We start from the raw sequence: 13,430 nt of genomic DNA, 5'->3' as shown, positions 1-13,430 counted from the left end.
GGGGACGCCTAAAGAGAGCGGACTCCTACCCCAGCGACAGGCAGGAGGGAGGTGGAACGCTGGGTGGAGGGGAGGAACGTCCCCTCCATCTCTCCTTCCAACCCCAGGTTTTTATTATTTTTTTCCGGTGTGTCTACTGTGGATTTGGAAAATCTCGGCTCAGTTAATCCGTTTCAACATCTGTGCCTCCTCTCTCGCCTCTGCTAGCGCTCTCTCTCTCTATGTGTGTGTGTGTGTGTGTGTGTAGGTGTACACCAAGCTTCTCGGCAACAACTGATCAAATCCAACACACCAGCAACCCTTTTATTGCTATTGTGATGATTTATTGTTATTGGGTACGTGTGTGTGTGTGTGTGTTCAACCCCGCCCCTAAAAACAAAACAAAACAAAACAAAACACTAATAAAGCTGCTACAGATTCTAGCAACATTATTTTGTCCCTTCTTTAACATGCAGATCACAGATAAATTTCAGCGCTGGAAAATTGCAGGCTTTTTTTTTTTAAAGAGAGAGCACAATATTGACAAATCACACGGAGGGGGTGGATGTGGTTGGTGTGTGTCAGGGTTGCTAGAGCGGAGAAGAGAGGCGACCTGCGTCGTTGGGGAACCTTCCAACCGTCTGTTACTTTTTTGAAGGAAAAAAAACGTAAACCCCTATTTTACCTACCACGACCCCCCTCCCCACTCCCCCCCCCATGCAAGCCAGATTCAGCTTGCCTTCTTGACGTCATGTCTGTAGAAAAGGTTTCAGCAGCGGCAGCGGCAAAAACCCACCGCCAGGCGCAGTGAGCCGAGGGGAGGGGAGCGAGGGGCAGAGGGAGGCATGTTAAACTTTCAGATCAAGTCCTCCGGCTCCTAAAAAAAGCGAGGGGAGGTGCTTGCTGCTGCAGCCGCAGCTGGAACATCTGGAAGTGTTCATGGTGTCTGTCTGTCTGTCTGTCTAAAGGAGGAAGGAGGGGAGGGGGAGAGAAGCGGGAGCGAGTCTTCTGCTGAGGGAGGGGAGGGAGTGAGGGGCTGGGACTAGCGCTCTCTCTGCAGAAACAGCTCCCTGCCAACAGAGCGCGCGGAATTGGCTTCGAAGAGGAGAAGCAGCCGCCTTGGAACAGCTCTTCGAGGTCGCCTTTTTCTCTCAGTCCCGCTCGCTTCCCTCTCCTAGTTGGTGGATCTAAGCAAGAAAGACACTTGAACCCTCCTGAGATATTCTCTCTCCCCACCCACCCCCCGCTCCAGCACCCTTCTTGGATGCTTATGGTGTCCCCCCCTCCCCTCCCCTCGGCTGTTTTCTCCCACCTTCCTTTCCCTTGCTGATCTTTTCTCCTCTCCCCCCACCGTCTCCTCTTTTTAAAACAAACAAACAATAAAGATCTAAAGGAGCCGCTTCTCCTTCTGCCGCTTCTCGACGGTGTGAGCAGCGGCCAGAGGTGCTGGGCTCAATTCTTTGGCAGGGTCCCGGATGTTCTCTGAGGATGCTTTGCAATTGCACTAAAGGAGGCAGTAGTGGAAAGGATCAGTTTTTGGGCTTTGATGCAATCATGGGAATCAGGTAATAACCGAACGGGGGAATTTTAATCGTCGCAGAAGCTCCGGTTTCTTCCGTGAACTGTTCACCCCATCTGCTGTTGCTATTTCTTTTCTTTTTTTCCTTTTGGATTTGGAGGAATTAAAACCCTGGACTCCTGCTTGGGTTGTTTTTTTGGGGGGTGCTCCTCGTTCCTCTACTTAAATGGTCAATGAAAACAAGAGGATGTACATCCCAGAAGAAAACCACCAAGGTAAGCTCTATCCTGAGACCCCACAGTCTTGTCTCCCCCACTCCCTCCCTCCGTCTCCCTCTCCTCCCCCCTCTCCCCCTTACTGTCCTTTCCTTCTTCTGAAGATGCTGGAGAAAGCAACGTGAAGAGCGGGAGGGGAAAGGGTGGTGGGAGATAGTCCTCCGCCGCCACCACGCAGATGGGACCGCGGGTGACATGAGGAGAGATCTGATGCAGTGATCTTGTCAAGGCTGGTGGTCGCGGGAAACAAAACAAGCCCACCAAGCAACCCCCCTCCCACGCTTTTCCTCCCCCAGCCTTATCCTTGACCAGCAATATTAAGCAAGGCAAAGTTGCTTTCTGGTGGTGGAAGAGCGTGTGGAGCTGGCAGGAGGGACGTCCAGGAGTTTGCAAGACCGAGGGTTGTTGCTTCAGATCTCGTCTTCGTTGCTTCTTCCAGGGCGGGCTAACCTTCCTCATAAAAAAAAAACACCTACCATGTTTTTGGAGGCATGGGGAAAGTTGGGGTCATTTTCGGGGGCCCTCCCAATCCCCATTCCCTTCAGGATTTTGCAGCCCGATCCAGTGCATGTTTGCTCGGAAGTAACTTCCACTAAGTTCAACTCCAAAGGAAAGGGCTGTATGGTGGCCGTCTGCAGTCCTACGTACCCACTTACCCACAATTGAATGCAGTGGAGTTTACTTCCAAGTACCTCCGCATAGTCTTGCGCTGTTAGTAGAGGAAGTGGAACATTCTTAGGGATATCTGGGGTGGCAATGCCTCAACAGTTGGGAAGCAAAGCTCTCGATCTCTTTCTCACCTCATTAATTGGAACCTAATTGCAACGTCTCGAAATCCCTTGCCCAAGAGAGGGCCGCCTAGGCTGCCAACCAACCTATACCCAGTTACTTGTGAGTAAGCCCTATTGAACTCGATGAGACTTAAATATATGACTGCGCTGTTGGAGACTCTTTACCTCCTCCCTCTGCTATTCTCTGCCACCCATCACTCGAGAGGACTGTGGCCTCCTTTTCATAGGTAGAAGGCAAATCCTGACGCCAGACAGACACAGGAGGGCTGCTGAATATGTGTGTTATGTACCTATTATATACCCCAAAAGAGGAGGATCTCCTGCTGTGGTGGTGATTGCTTTTTAAACATTGAAAGTAGGAAACACCCTTCCTTTTCTGTACCTATCCGAGCCAAACATCCCTGGAGGTGCTTTTAAGAGCAGCTTGTGAGACCAGGAGCTAGATCAAATCAACAAGGGTGGTGAGGAGATAACTTTTTTCTTTTCTTTTAACTCTCCAAGTTATTATCGTTTCCTGGCAGTCCCCTCCAAAGGGGTTGTGATTTGGACCCTTCTGGTTAGCTTCTACTGGGTGGTTCCAACCCCACCCCTCTTGCTTAGATAGATGTACCAAAGAGACCCATCATCATGATTGTCTTAGTAGAGAGAAGTCTGCTGGCAGCTGTGTGTGTGTGTGTGTGTGTGTGTGTGTGCGCGCGCGTATGCTTGTGCACATGCATGTCCCTAAGACTCTTGTTCTTTCCATCTTCTCTGCACTCCCTGATAAGGCAGGCTGCCCCTTACCTTTCCTCTTACCACCTGTCATTGCTCCTCTCATCTCACCCAGTAGCACCAGAGTGCTGAGATTCTTGGCACTGTGTGTCATAGCGTAGGAAGCAAGCAGTTATCTCCATGTGGAAATAGATCAATCCAGAGTATCTCCAGTTTAGTTTTCTTTCAAGTATAGGGATCTCAAGGTACCAAAGATAGGAAAGGCAGTTGGAGTTGACAGCACTGAACCAATGGCTCAGATACTTATTCTTTCAAAGTGGGAAATATATGTGCTTGAACTCTTTCTTTGCTTAGCCCTAAAGGGATTTAGGCTGCAATCCTATATCCGCTTACTTGGGGTCCTCTGGATTCAACTTGCTGAGCTTAATTTTGAGTAGATTTATATGGGATTTCACTGTTAGTGGCAGAAGGGTGTCCAGGTTGGGGGGGGGGAGAGTTCAGGACCCCTGCACCTTTTTATAATGGTGTTAAACAGGGAATCTCAGCAGGTGTGACATACCAGAAAGCTTTAGCTCCTACATTCCTTCTCCACATTTCTTAAAAGTGCACAAGCCCTAGCCCTTTTGACACCTGGGCCATTCTTAAGGAGAGAGTGAAATCTACGTGTATAAAAGTGTGCATTTGATTGTGGCACACTTGTGTGCTTGTGTAGATTTTTAAAAAGTTCCAGTGGTCAAAATCTTGTAATACACCGACCTGAAAAGATTATATTTTTTTTTGTCATCACCATACCATAACAAGTACCCCAAAAAGGTGAGAGGCTGGGTCTGTTGCATCTCGTGCCCTGTTTTGCTTTTGTCCTCTTAGCCATGTGCTTCTGTCACGCACTAGTATGTGTGTGCTTTGTGCTTTGCTGCTGACACCGCTACTGATAAGTGGACCAAAGCTCGGCCTCCATAGCAATATGCCAAATGCTATGGCAACCTGAATCCAGCTCCCTACTTACCAGCTGCAGTGATTATATAATATAGAGAGAGCAGGGTTGCCATCCTTCCTTTCTTGCTGCAGATTAATTTCTTGTTGCTCCCAGGCAAAAGGCAACACTTTTGCAGTGAAACTCCACATTTTGTGGCGGGAGGAACATTATAATAATTTGTGTTTATTTGACTCCCCCCCAATAACATGACATGAGGGTTAAACCCGAAAATGATCACAAATAAAGAACCGTCTGTAAACGTTTCATTTCTTGAAGGTCTTTTTGAAAACTTCCATCCTCACTAATCACCCTTTGCCTGATTTTAAACAATACAGTTATTCGTCACAAGTTTGCTACCTTTTTCCTCCCAAGGTCTCAGTCCTTAGGTTTTATAAGGATGGTCTCCATAGATTTTGTAGCCCAAACTATGTATTGGTTTGCGGTGATGATGGCGAAGAACAAAATTTACAACACACTAATCCTGGGATAGAGTGGTATAATTAGAGCAAAAGTGTTGAAAGGAAAGGATTAGAAAGATTATTGTAGAGGGAGAATCTGGCTGCCCATCTTCGCATTGGAAGAGTCTAATTTCAGGGAACTAGAATTTCTCAGGTAACATTTCCCCAGCAGTTTCCAGCACAGAAATGAATTCTTAGCACACACGCACACACACATGATAACCTGTGTGATAACTTTGGGTAAGATGAATTGGAGTAGGCCTCACCTGTCCTTTATTGTTGTGCTCATATCAACCAACTAATTTACCTGACTTTCTGAACTGGAACTTAGGGAGTCAGCAAGCCACATGATAAGGCACTGGAAACTATATAATACAAACAGGAGAGTTTTATTGTTATCCACCCACACCACTTAGTTTCTTACTTATAAAAATATGTGTTCTTTTTACATTGTTCTTCTTATTTAATATTTTTTTCTTTCCTACACTTTACCACAGGGTCCCAGAATGGGTTACAACAATAAAATATACAATTATAAAACAAATAAAGTTGTGACCCTAAAATTTAAAAAAGCATTCTCATTCTATAGCTTACAGACAGAAATGTTATTAATATTTGGATTTAGCAGGACCCAGTACAATTTCTATTCCTCATTTATTGCAGGGGAAAAGAGGAGTTGTCTGAGCTGTTACTAATTTTTTTAAAATAAAAATAATCCTTCTGCATATTTAATTGTCCCACCTAATAAACAATATTTTCGGGGGTGGGGTGGGGTGGTGGAAATAATTACTTTTTACTGTTGAGCATATGTCTTTTTAGACTATATGTGTTTTTTGTGCTGGATGATTGAGGACGTACAAGAAAAAGCTTTTACAACTAGCTACATCGTATTTAAAGTGCATGTGGGATTCAGAATCAACTCAGATAGGTATCTGTAAGGTATTTTATTGTGAACACTTTGCACTGGTAAAACTACAGAGTTGATTAATTAGGGAGGAGGGATCTTGATTTGCAATCCTCTATACACATTATGGAGTGCCTGGAGGTCAGCTGACCCATTTGAGTTACAAACTATAATTTCAGGTGTGCTTCAGAGCTTGTCACTACATGGTGCTGGCTATATTATGTTGACAGAGAAAGGGGCTGTTATCTGGGGAAACATGCTGGCCCAAGAGTTAAGCAATGAGCCTTTCAGTTATTTCACGACAGGATTATGAAGAGGGGCATGGTGATGGATGGTGCTGTGGGGATTCTACCTCTGCCAGAGGGTGGTGCTACAGGGCTAAGGAGTAAAAAAAAAAAAACCTAAGTAATTGGAAAGTTCAGAGCATATCTATATACCACTCTCCTGGGAATCCTGGGGACTGCAGTTCTGTGAGAGGCGATAGGTGCTAGGGATCTCCAAACAAATTATCAACAACCTCATCAAACTATGTGCTCCAGAAATCATTGGTCATGATGGGGAGCAATGACAGTTAAAAGTGATAGAAAGCTTGCATACATTTTCAGTGTAGATGTGTCCTGATTGTCAGGAGAGACTGCTTACGGATACTTGCCCATCCTATATTAATAAATGATCTACGCCAAAGGCAGGACTCTCTATTCTTCATAGACAAGATCCTCTAAACGATTTATGCAAAAACACCCGGAATGCTTTCTGTTCACTTTTGGTTTTTGCTTATGTTATGCCATTTCAGCAGATTCCGACTGGTTTCTTATGCTACCAGAACTAGGGCTTTTTGGGACGTATTCAAAACTAGGTCATCTTGTGGTCTCTCCCCCCTCCCACTTTTTATTGAAATTGTTCCTCATCAGTCTTCCCTGCACCCCAGTCCCCAAATAACTTTCTTAACTATGTTACATAAAGGGATTTAGTTAGACACATCAGGTTACTCTCCCCTTTGTCTTTGTAAACAAGTACCGGTAATACTGTATATTCCCAGCAGAGGAGAAGCCAGCATTTAAAGAGTGAAAGATTTTAGGCCTTAATTTCATATGTAAAAATTACCAGTGCATTTCCCCAAAGTTCATAATTTATGGTTGACTTTCGTTTCATCCTGTTACAACACAAGCTCACTAGAAATCCATCTACCCATTAATTCACTCTCGCTATTTCTTTCCTATGTTCAGCTCGACAATTTGACGTTGGACATTTTTACAAGCCAGTCTTAAAGTGTGCTTCACCAGCATAAAAATTGTTAGGGTGGAGCATAAGTACAGCTACATCATTCTTTTTTTAATTTTTTTATTCCAAGTAACATTTTTACAGATCAGTTTCATTTGTTGAGACATTAGTGTTACATTAGGAAGAAAATGGGGAGAGAGGTAGAGGGGGGAAAGGTGAGTGGGGGTGGGGCCGGGTGGCGATGTTTCTATTTTACTTAATAAATGTGTGGGGTTTCGTGTCAGCATCGCTTGTGCAGGTTCTCTGCTATTCGCTTGTGAAGTACAGCTACATCATTCTGATTACATCGCATATTATGGCATATCAGTATCCAAGCACCATTATGACATTGTTGCAGTATTAATCGCAGGCGTTTAGTGTTTGGGATGGAAGTGACTTCTCAGAAATTATGCTGATAATCTCTCATCTTAAATTGTGGTTTTTGTTTTGAATTGCTGTGATTAAAAATCATGCAGTGTGATATATATTCAAAATTAAATTTGTCCCCAAATTTAAGTATTTATTGGATTGAGGTTAGGGTTATCAAGTTAGATGATGTTTATGCATCTAATTGTGAGGACATATATTTTTAGTTTTGTAAATGCTGGGCTCATATGCACACTGACCTCAGAGTAAACTCACTTGAACACAGTGGGCTTTACTTTTGAGTAAATATGTGTGTTTTGAGTAAAGATTGTGTTGCACTTCTAAGTACCCTCAGGTGCAGCCATTTAAGAGGCCCCTCTCTATCATAGAATTAGAATTGTATAGTTGGAAGGGACCCTGAGGATCATCTAGTCCAACCCCCTGTAATACAGGAATGAATATATAGCTGCCCCATATTGGGATTGAACCTGCAAACTTTGTGTTATCAGCACCACACTCTAACCAGCTGAGCTATCAGCAAGGAGAAATTAAAAGTAATAACAATAGGTGCTGCTTTTTGTTTTTGTTGCAATTAATCTTGAATATATATCCAAAAGCAACCCTTTGAATTTTGCTTGCTTGCTGAGTGTAGATGTGCTGGTGAACAAAATTACTGCAACACGTTATACGTGGGGCTGTCTCTGAAGACAGTTTGGAAACTGAGGCTGCTGCTGAATTCAGCGGCCAGGTTGCTCACTGGGGCAAGAGGGTTTGAGCATGTTACACCGATTCTGCCCTGACTGCACTGGCTGACAATTAGTTTCCAGGCCCAATTCAACGTACTGCTTTTGACCTATAACACCTTAAATGGCTCAGAACCGCAATACCTCAAGAATTGCCTCTTTTTATATGAACTGATTTGAACCCTGCAATCATCATCTGAGGCCCTTCTTTGTGTGTCTCCTCCATGAGCGGTCTGGAGGGTGGAGGTACGAGAGTGGGCCTTTTTTGCAGTGGCTCCTCATTTTTGGAATGTTCTCTCCAGGAAGGCTCGCCCGACACCTTCATTACATATCTTTAGACTCCAGGGGAGAAACATTCCTCTTCTCCCAAACCTTTGGCTTAATTAAACAATTGATGGTCTTTTAAAGTGTGTGTTCGTAGGGGAGTTATCATTTTTGTTTGTTTCTATGTTATGTATTTCTGCGTTTTTATCTTGCAAACCACCCTGAGATCCTTGGTGAAGGGTGGTACATAAATTTAATAACAAACAAACAAACAAACAAACAAACAAACAAACACAGTCTTTGCTATAATTCTATAGCCAATGATTACTTAGTCTTTACCCTCAAACTGTAACATTAGCATTTGGGAGTTTAAAAATTAGAATGCATGACTCCCAGGAAGGTGATGGTGGGCAAACAGCTGATGGACAGGGAAAGGACAAGAGGGGTTGTGTATAAATTATTGCTGTGGTCTATGGTGCTGGAGAACCACAACAGAAAAGGGTTAATGGAGTCCCATCCTCTGCATCTGTACATCAGTTAAGGTGGTCGAGTGTCCTTCTTTACAGAGACCCATCCTGTGTATATGAAGGGCCGTCCACTCTGGTTTAAAGATAAAGAACCATAAGGAGGGAGAGCAGGAGGGGTCTTGAAGTTGCTCATCCACAGTTTGCCACTTGAACAGCAAACTGAGTAGGCAGTTGCAGAGGTCACCTGTTCACAGTCTTGTTCCCTGCTATGGTGAGATGTATTCTGTTTCTATTTAAATAATAGCCATTTTTTTCTAAATGTACATGTAGACATATAAATTAGCATGTGCAAAGTGTTATGCAAATCACTGTCGTCTTTGGAAATGTATACCTGGCTACCCTAGTGTCAAGTCGTCTTGTGCTATAATATAACGTTTCCAGACTGCGGTTGTTTGGGGGTAGGATTCAGACACAAATTCAGGCTGCAGAATTATAGTTGCTTGGGAGATCTTGTGCAACAAATCCAGTTCCCCAAAAGATTGAACAATAAGGAAAGTGATGGGAAATGCACAGGAAAATGTACGATAATATAGCTTTGGTGCAACATCATTTAACCGGCACACAAATCAGAACAAGTGCTCATTTAATAGCCAATGTTGCCTCATCTCCCTGCAAACAAATCAGCATGAATGCTCAATAAATATGTTGTTTGGAAGCGCCCTTAGCTACTGTCATTGTATTTCTTTCTTTTTCTGTTTTTGCACAACAGAATGGAAAAGGCGAAATACGAAGATCAGTTGTGGGACAGGAGCATAAAGAAATGACAAATATGTTCCCCGACCCAAAGTGTCCTACATAAAAAGCAGCTTTATAACCATGCTGGAGTTATAAGTGAACTGCAGCTGTACTTCTCTGCTCATTTTGGTCCTTCTGAAATCATGGCTGAATAGCAACACTGATGCATGCATGTATTCAGGGGCATTCTGCACTCAACTCACCGTAAAAGGATTTTTTTTTTTAAAAAAAAAGATGGCAAGCTTCGAGATAGAAGTTTTATTTAGGTTAGGCAACTGTCTAAGGGGCTCCTCTAATTGGTTCTAGCAGAGCTTTTCCTCTAGTGGCAACTCCGTTTAAACTCTTTAAGGTCAAATAAATTGCTCTGTAATGCTAAAAAAACCAAAACCCCCACATATATACAGATGTTCCCAAAATGAGTAATCACCTTCTGTGCTTCCCCCCCCCCCCCAAGTACCACAGGTTGTATTGAAGAATGGCTAATTGAAATATATTTTTATGGTTCAGGAACAGGGATATGTACTTGTCTTTAAAAGTGATCCAGCAGTATTGTTTCCGCCTTGTTTTCATTCCTCTCTTAGTCTATCTGAATTCAGATATTTCGATTGGGGTGGGGGCACTCACATAGTAAAGTCCTCCCAGGGCTACAGCACTTCAAAATGTGGATGAAGGAATGCCATGTCTGTCTGTCTGTCTGTCTGTCTATCTATCTATCTATCTATCTATCTATCTATCTATCTATCTATCTATCTTTTGTTGTTGTTGTTTAGTCATTTAGTCGTGTCCGACTCTTCGTGACCCCATGGACCAGAGCTATCTATCTATCTATAATATTGGTCTTGGTCTGATGAGACTTTAACACCTACTAAGATGGTTTTTATAGTGTTGATTTTCATACTGCTGTTCTTTTGATTGTTGCTTCATTATTTTATTATGTTGATTGTTTCTTTATGAACCCCCCTTGAAATGCTTACTGAAGGGTGTAAAGCTACAAAATAAATAGTACCCTTTATCAAACTCTCCTGCATTTTGAAAGCTAGCAGCTCGGAAAGTCTGTCTTTAGGCTTCTCCCTTATACTCTTGATTTCCATGTTCAGTTTTTTTACACTGAGCAGCATTTAAAAAAGAAAAACATTTCCCTGTCCCTGAACTCTGAAATGGTATATGCCCATTTTCATGATATTTGAACTAGCCCAGTACAGGAACTAACAACAGTTGAGGTTTGTTACACTTAAGCAACTGTTTGTGTGAATGTGAGCATACGCAAAATGCAAACTAAACCATACTTTAATTATTACATGTGCTGAATGTTGTGACAATTTCTTATTAACTTGCTGTAACAATATGACGGTTGAATTGACTATGAAATTAAGTGCATTAGGCTGAAACTCAAAACAGACTTACTAGTAAGAAGTAACCTCCCTTGAACACAGTGGGACTTCTTTCTGAGTAAGCATGCCTAGGATTGTGCCAGTATTAAATTATTTGTCAGCAGGATGGAATCAATGAATGGCCATTTAATTTAGACATTGGGCTGAACCCAACTATGCTTTGCTCAGAATTGACCCACTGAAATTAATGAACTTAAGTTAGCCATGTCAATTAATTTCAATGGGTCTACTCTGAGTCAAACTAACATTGGATACAACCCTTGGTTTATTACTATTATCATTGATTATTAGTATTATTCAAGACACTTATTCTAACCCTGTGTATTATTCTGACCATGTACTTTGGTTTAACTCAAGTTAATAATGACATTAAATCATTTAAAGGGTGCATTTTGCACAGGAGCTTCCCTCTTAGGGCAAATAGAAGTTTCAGGGTGCAATGTTTCTGTTGGAAAAACAGCTCAGGGGGAAAGAATTAACTTCCTTTCCCCATGCTGTGGCCCTGATCCAGATAGGGGACCCTCGTGGCTGCTTTTTATTATTATAAAAAAGACATTTATAGGCAATCATGCATTTTACATATTGTCTGGTTTGGTCCGCTTTATATCCTACAGCAACCCTGGACAATAAGTCAGTATTTTTATCCACATAATGCAGATTTGGGGGTCTGGGGTTGAGGCTCAGAAGTGTGGTTTGCAAATTTCACTGCAGATATGAGATTTGAACTAAGAGTGCTGCTTTTTAGCTGTTGTGAAGTAAATTTCATCTGCAGGGAATGGGGTCAACTAAAAAATAATCACAACTTTATCATACCCTAAAAGATTATAGGACAGAAGTGGCATCTAATATTTCAATCCAAGGCAAGGGAAAGACTAAGCAAAAAGGTTACAGTTCAAGGACTCAAACATAATGACAGGGAGCAGCCTATTTGCTCTTTTTTATATTTTGCTCTAGTCTAAATCCTGTCCACTATATTATATTGATCAGCTCTCATTTACTGGCATTTTTAAGTCTTCTGTCCCAAAGTTGCCCCACAAGGTGTGATGACCTGTCTTTCAATTTCAAATCCAGAAGTGAAAGAAGGTGCAGAGTGTGGGTAACAACCTTTTTCGGCCAGTGGGCACATTTGGAATTTTTCAAAAATGTCATGAGCACCAGTCATAAAATGGCTGCCATGGGAGTGTGCATAACACAAAATGGCTCCATCGGGCACGTGGCATAACACAGAATTTCTGCCTTATCTAAAAGGGCAGAAAAGTTGACATGGCCACAAAATGGTGTGAATATGTTCCCTTATCAGCCCCCCATCAATGTGGAAAAGGCATTCACAGATAAAAGCTCTTTGCACCTCTTGGGTGGGTGTCCAGTCTTGGCATCCAATGAAATGTGAGTTACAGATAGGTAGCCGTGTTGGTCTGCCATAGTCAAAATAAAAAATTTTCTTCCAGTAGCACCTTAAAGACCAACTGAGTTAGTTCACATGAAATGTGAGTATGTTAAAGGGGCTTGTTCCATGCCGGAGAGGCTGAGCCAATGTAAAAAATAACCGATCAGGAATAGCCATCTCTTGTACACTGGAGAGTTTTGACGACATACTGAGAACTTCCACAGGCACCACAGAAGGTACTGGCAGGCACATTGGTGCCTGCATGTGCCACACTGGCGACCGCTGCTACAGAGGCAGTGGAAGCTGCAATAATGCAATTTGGTGTTGGAACATTTAAAAGGAGTGAGGACTCCCCTCATCAACCACCAACATTTTTACTCATCCTCACTAAATGGGTTGTTTATGCATTTTACTCAGCAGAAGATTCCACCATGTTCAGTAGGGGTTGCTACCTAGTAAATGTCTTTCAACGTAAAACATATTCTGAAACATGCTTCTAGATTATTTAGTTCCCAGCATGTAATGTTTGCCTTGGGGTGTTTTAGAAAACAAAACAGTTGAAAAGACTGAACATGACACCATAATTATAAAATAAATGTGGACTAATAAAGTAATTAAGCCAACATTTCTTCCTATAAGCATTACAAGGGAACAGGCTACCCTCATGTTGTTGATCAAATTTCAGATTGTTGTTTTTTTTCCAAGAGGAGAAGAAAGAGAAAAGGGATGTCTGTTTTTCTCAAATGGATATAAAAGGGCATTTACAAAGCCTGCCTTCTCAAAATGTGATGCTTTATTGGTGAACTTGTGAAGTTCCCTTCTGCAGATTTCATGTCCAATTTTGTCAGACAAAATAAGCTTTTAAGATACATGGGGTAACAATTGCAGAGTTTGTCTCTGCAAGGCAGTCTGGGCATATCGCATTCCAGCTGCATTTGCTCTCCTTCGTGCATTATTGACCACAATACTAATTCTGAAATTGTAACCTGTCTTAAATTATCTCATTACAAGCACCACAATGCATGTGTTGTAGATAAAGGAGGAGCAATGGTTTTCATTCTGGAGTTCATGTGACTTCACATAAAATTTATTTCAAAACCACAGGAGTCTCTGTGGTAAAAGGTTTAAGTGCATGACACATGTA

At 42.3% G+C, this 13,430-nt stretch overlaps 1 protein-coding gene across 2 annotated transcripts in view; it reads left to right on the top strand.

The window, feature by feature from the left end:
• Positions 1–796: 796 nt before the first annotated feature.
• The window catches only part of CACNA1C (calcium voltage-gated channel subunit alpha1 C), a gene marked incomplete at its 5' end in the record, with an annotated part of 445,655 nt that continues 433,021 nt past the window's right edge, over positions 797–13,430 (top strand). Inside the window, 2 exons of one of the 2 annotated variants that reach the window (XM_083461732.1) lie at positions 797–1,544; positions 1,659–1,773. In XM_083461732.1, coding sequence (XP_083317858.1) covers positions 1,725–1,773 — 49 coding nt within the window. Of the gene's footprint in view, positions 1,774–13,430 lie in introns of both variants that reach the window. The other variant, XM_083461734.1, reaches the window with a different exon arrangement.

Source organism: Podarcis liolepis, assembly GCF_965112155.1.
Source record: "Podarcis liolepis genome assembly, chromosome: 10".
In the NCBI taxonomy this organism is placed as follows: Eukaryota; Metazoa; Chordata; class Lepidosauria; order Squamata; family Lacertidae; genus Podarcis; species Podarcis liolepis.
This window is presented reverse-complemented; position numbering and strand designations above follow the sequence as displayed.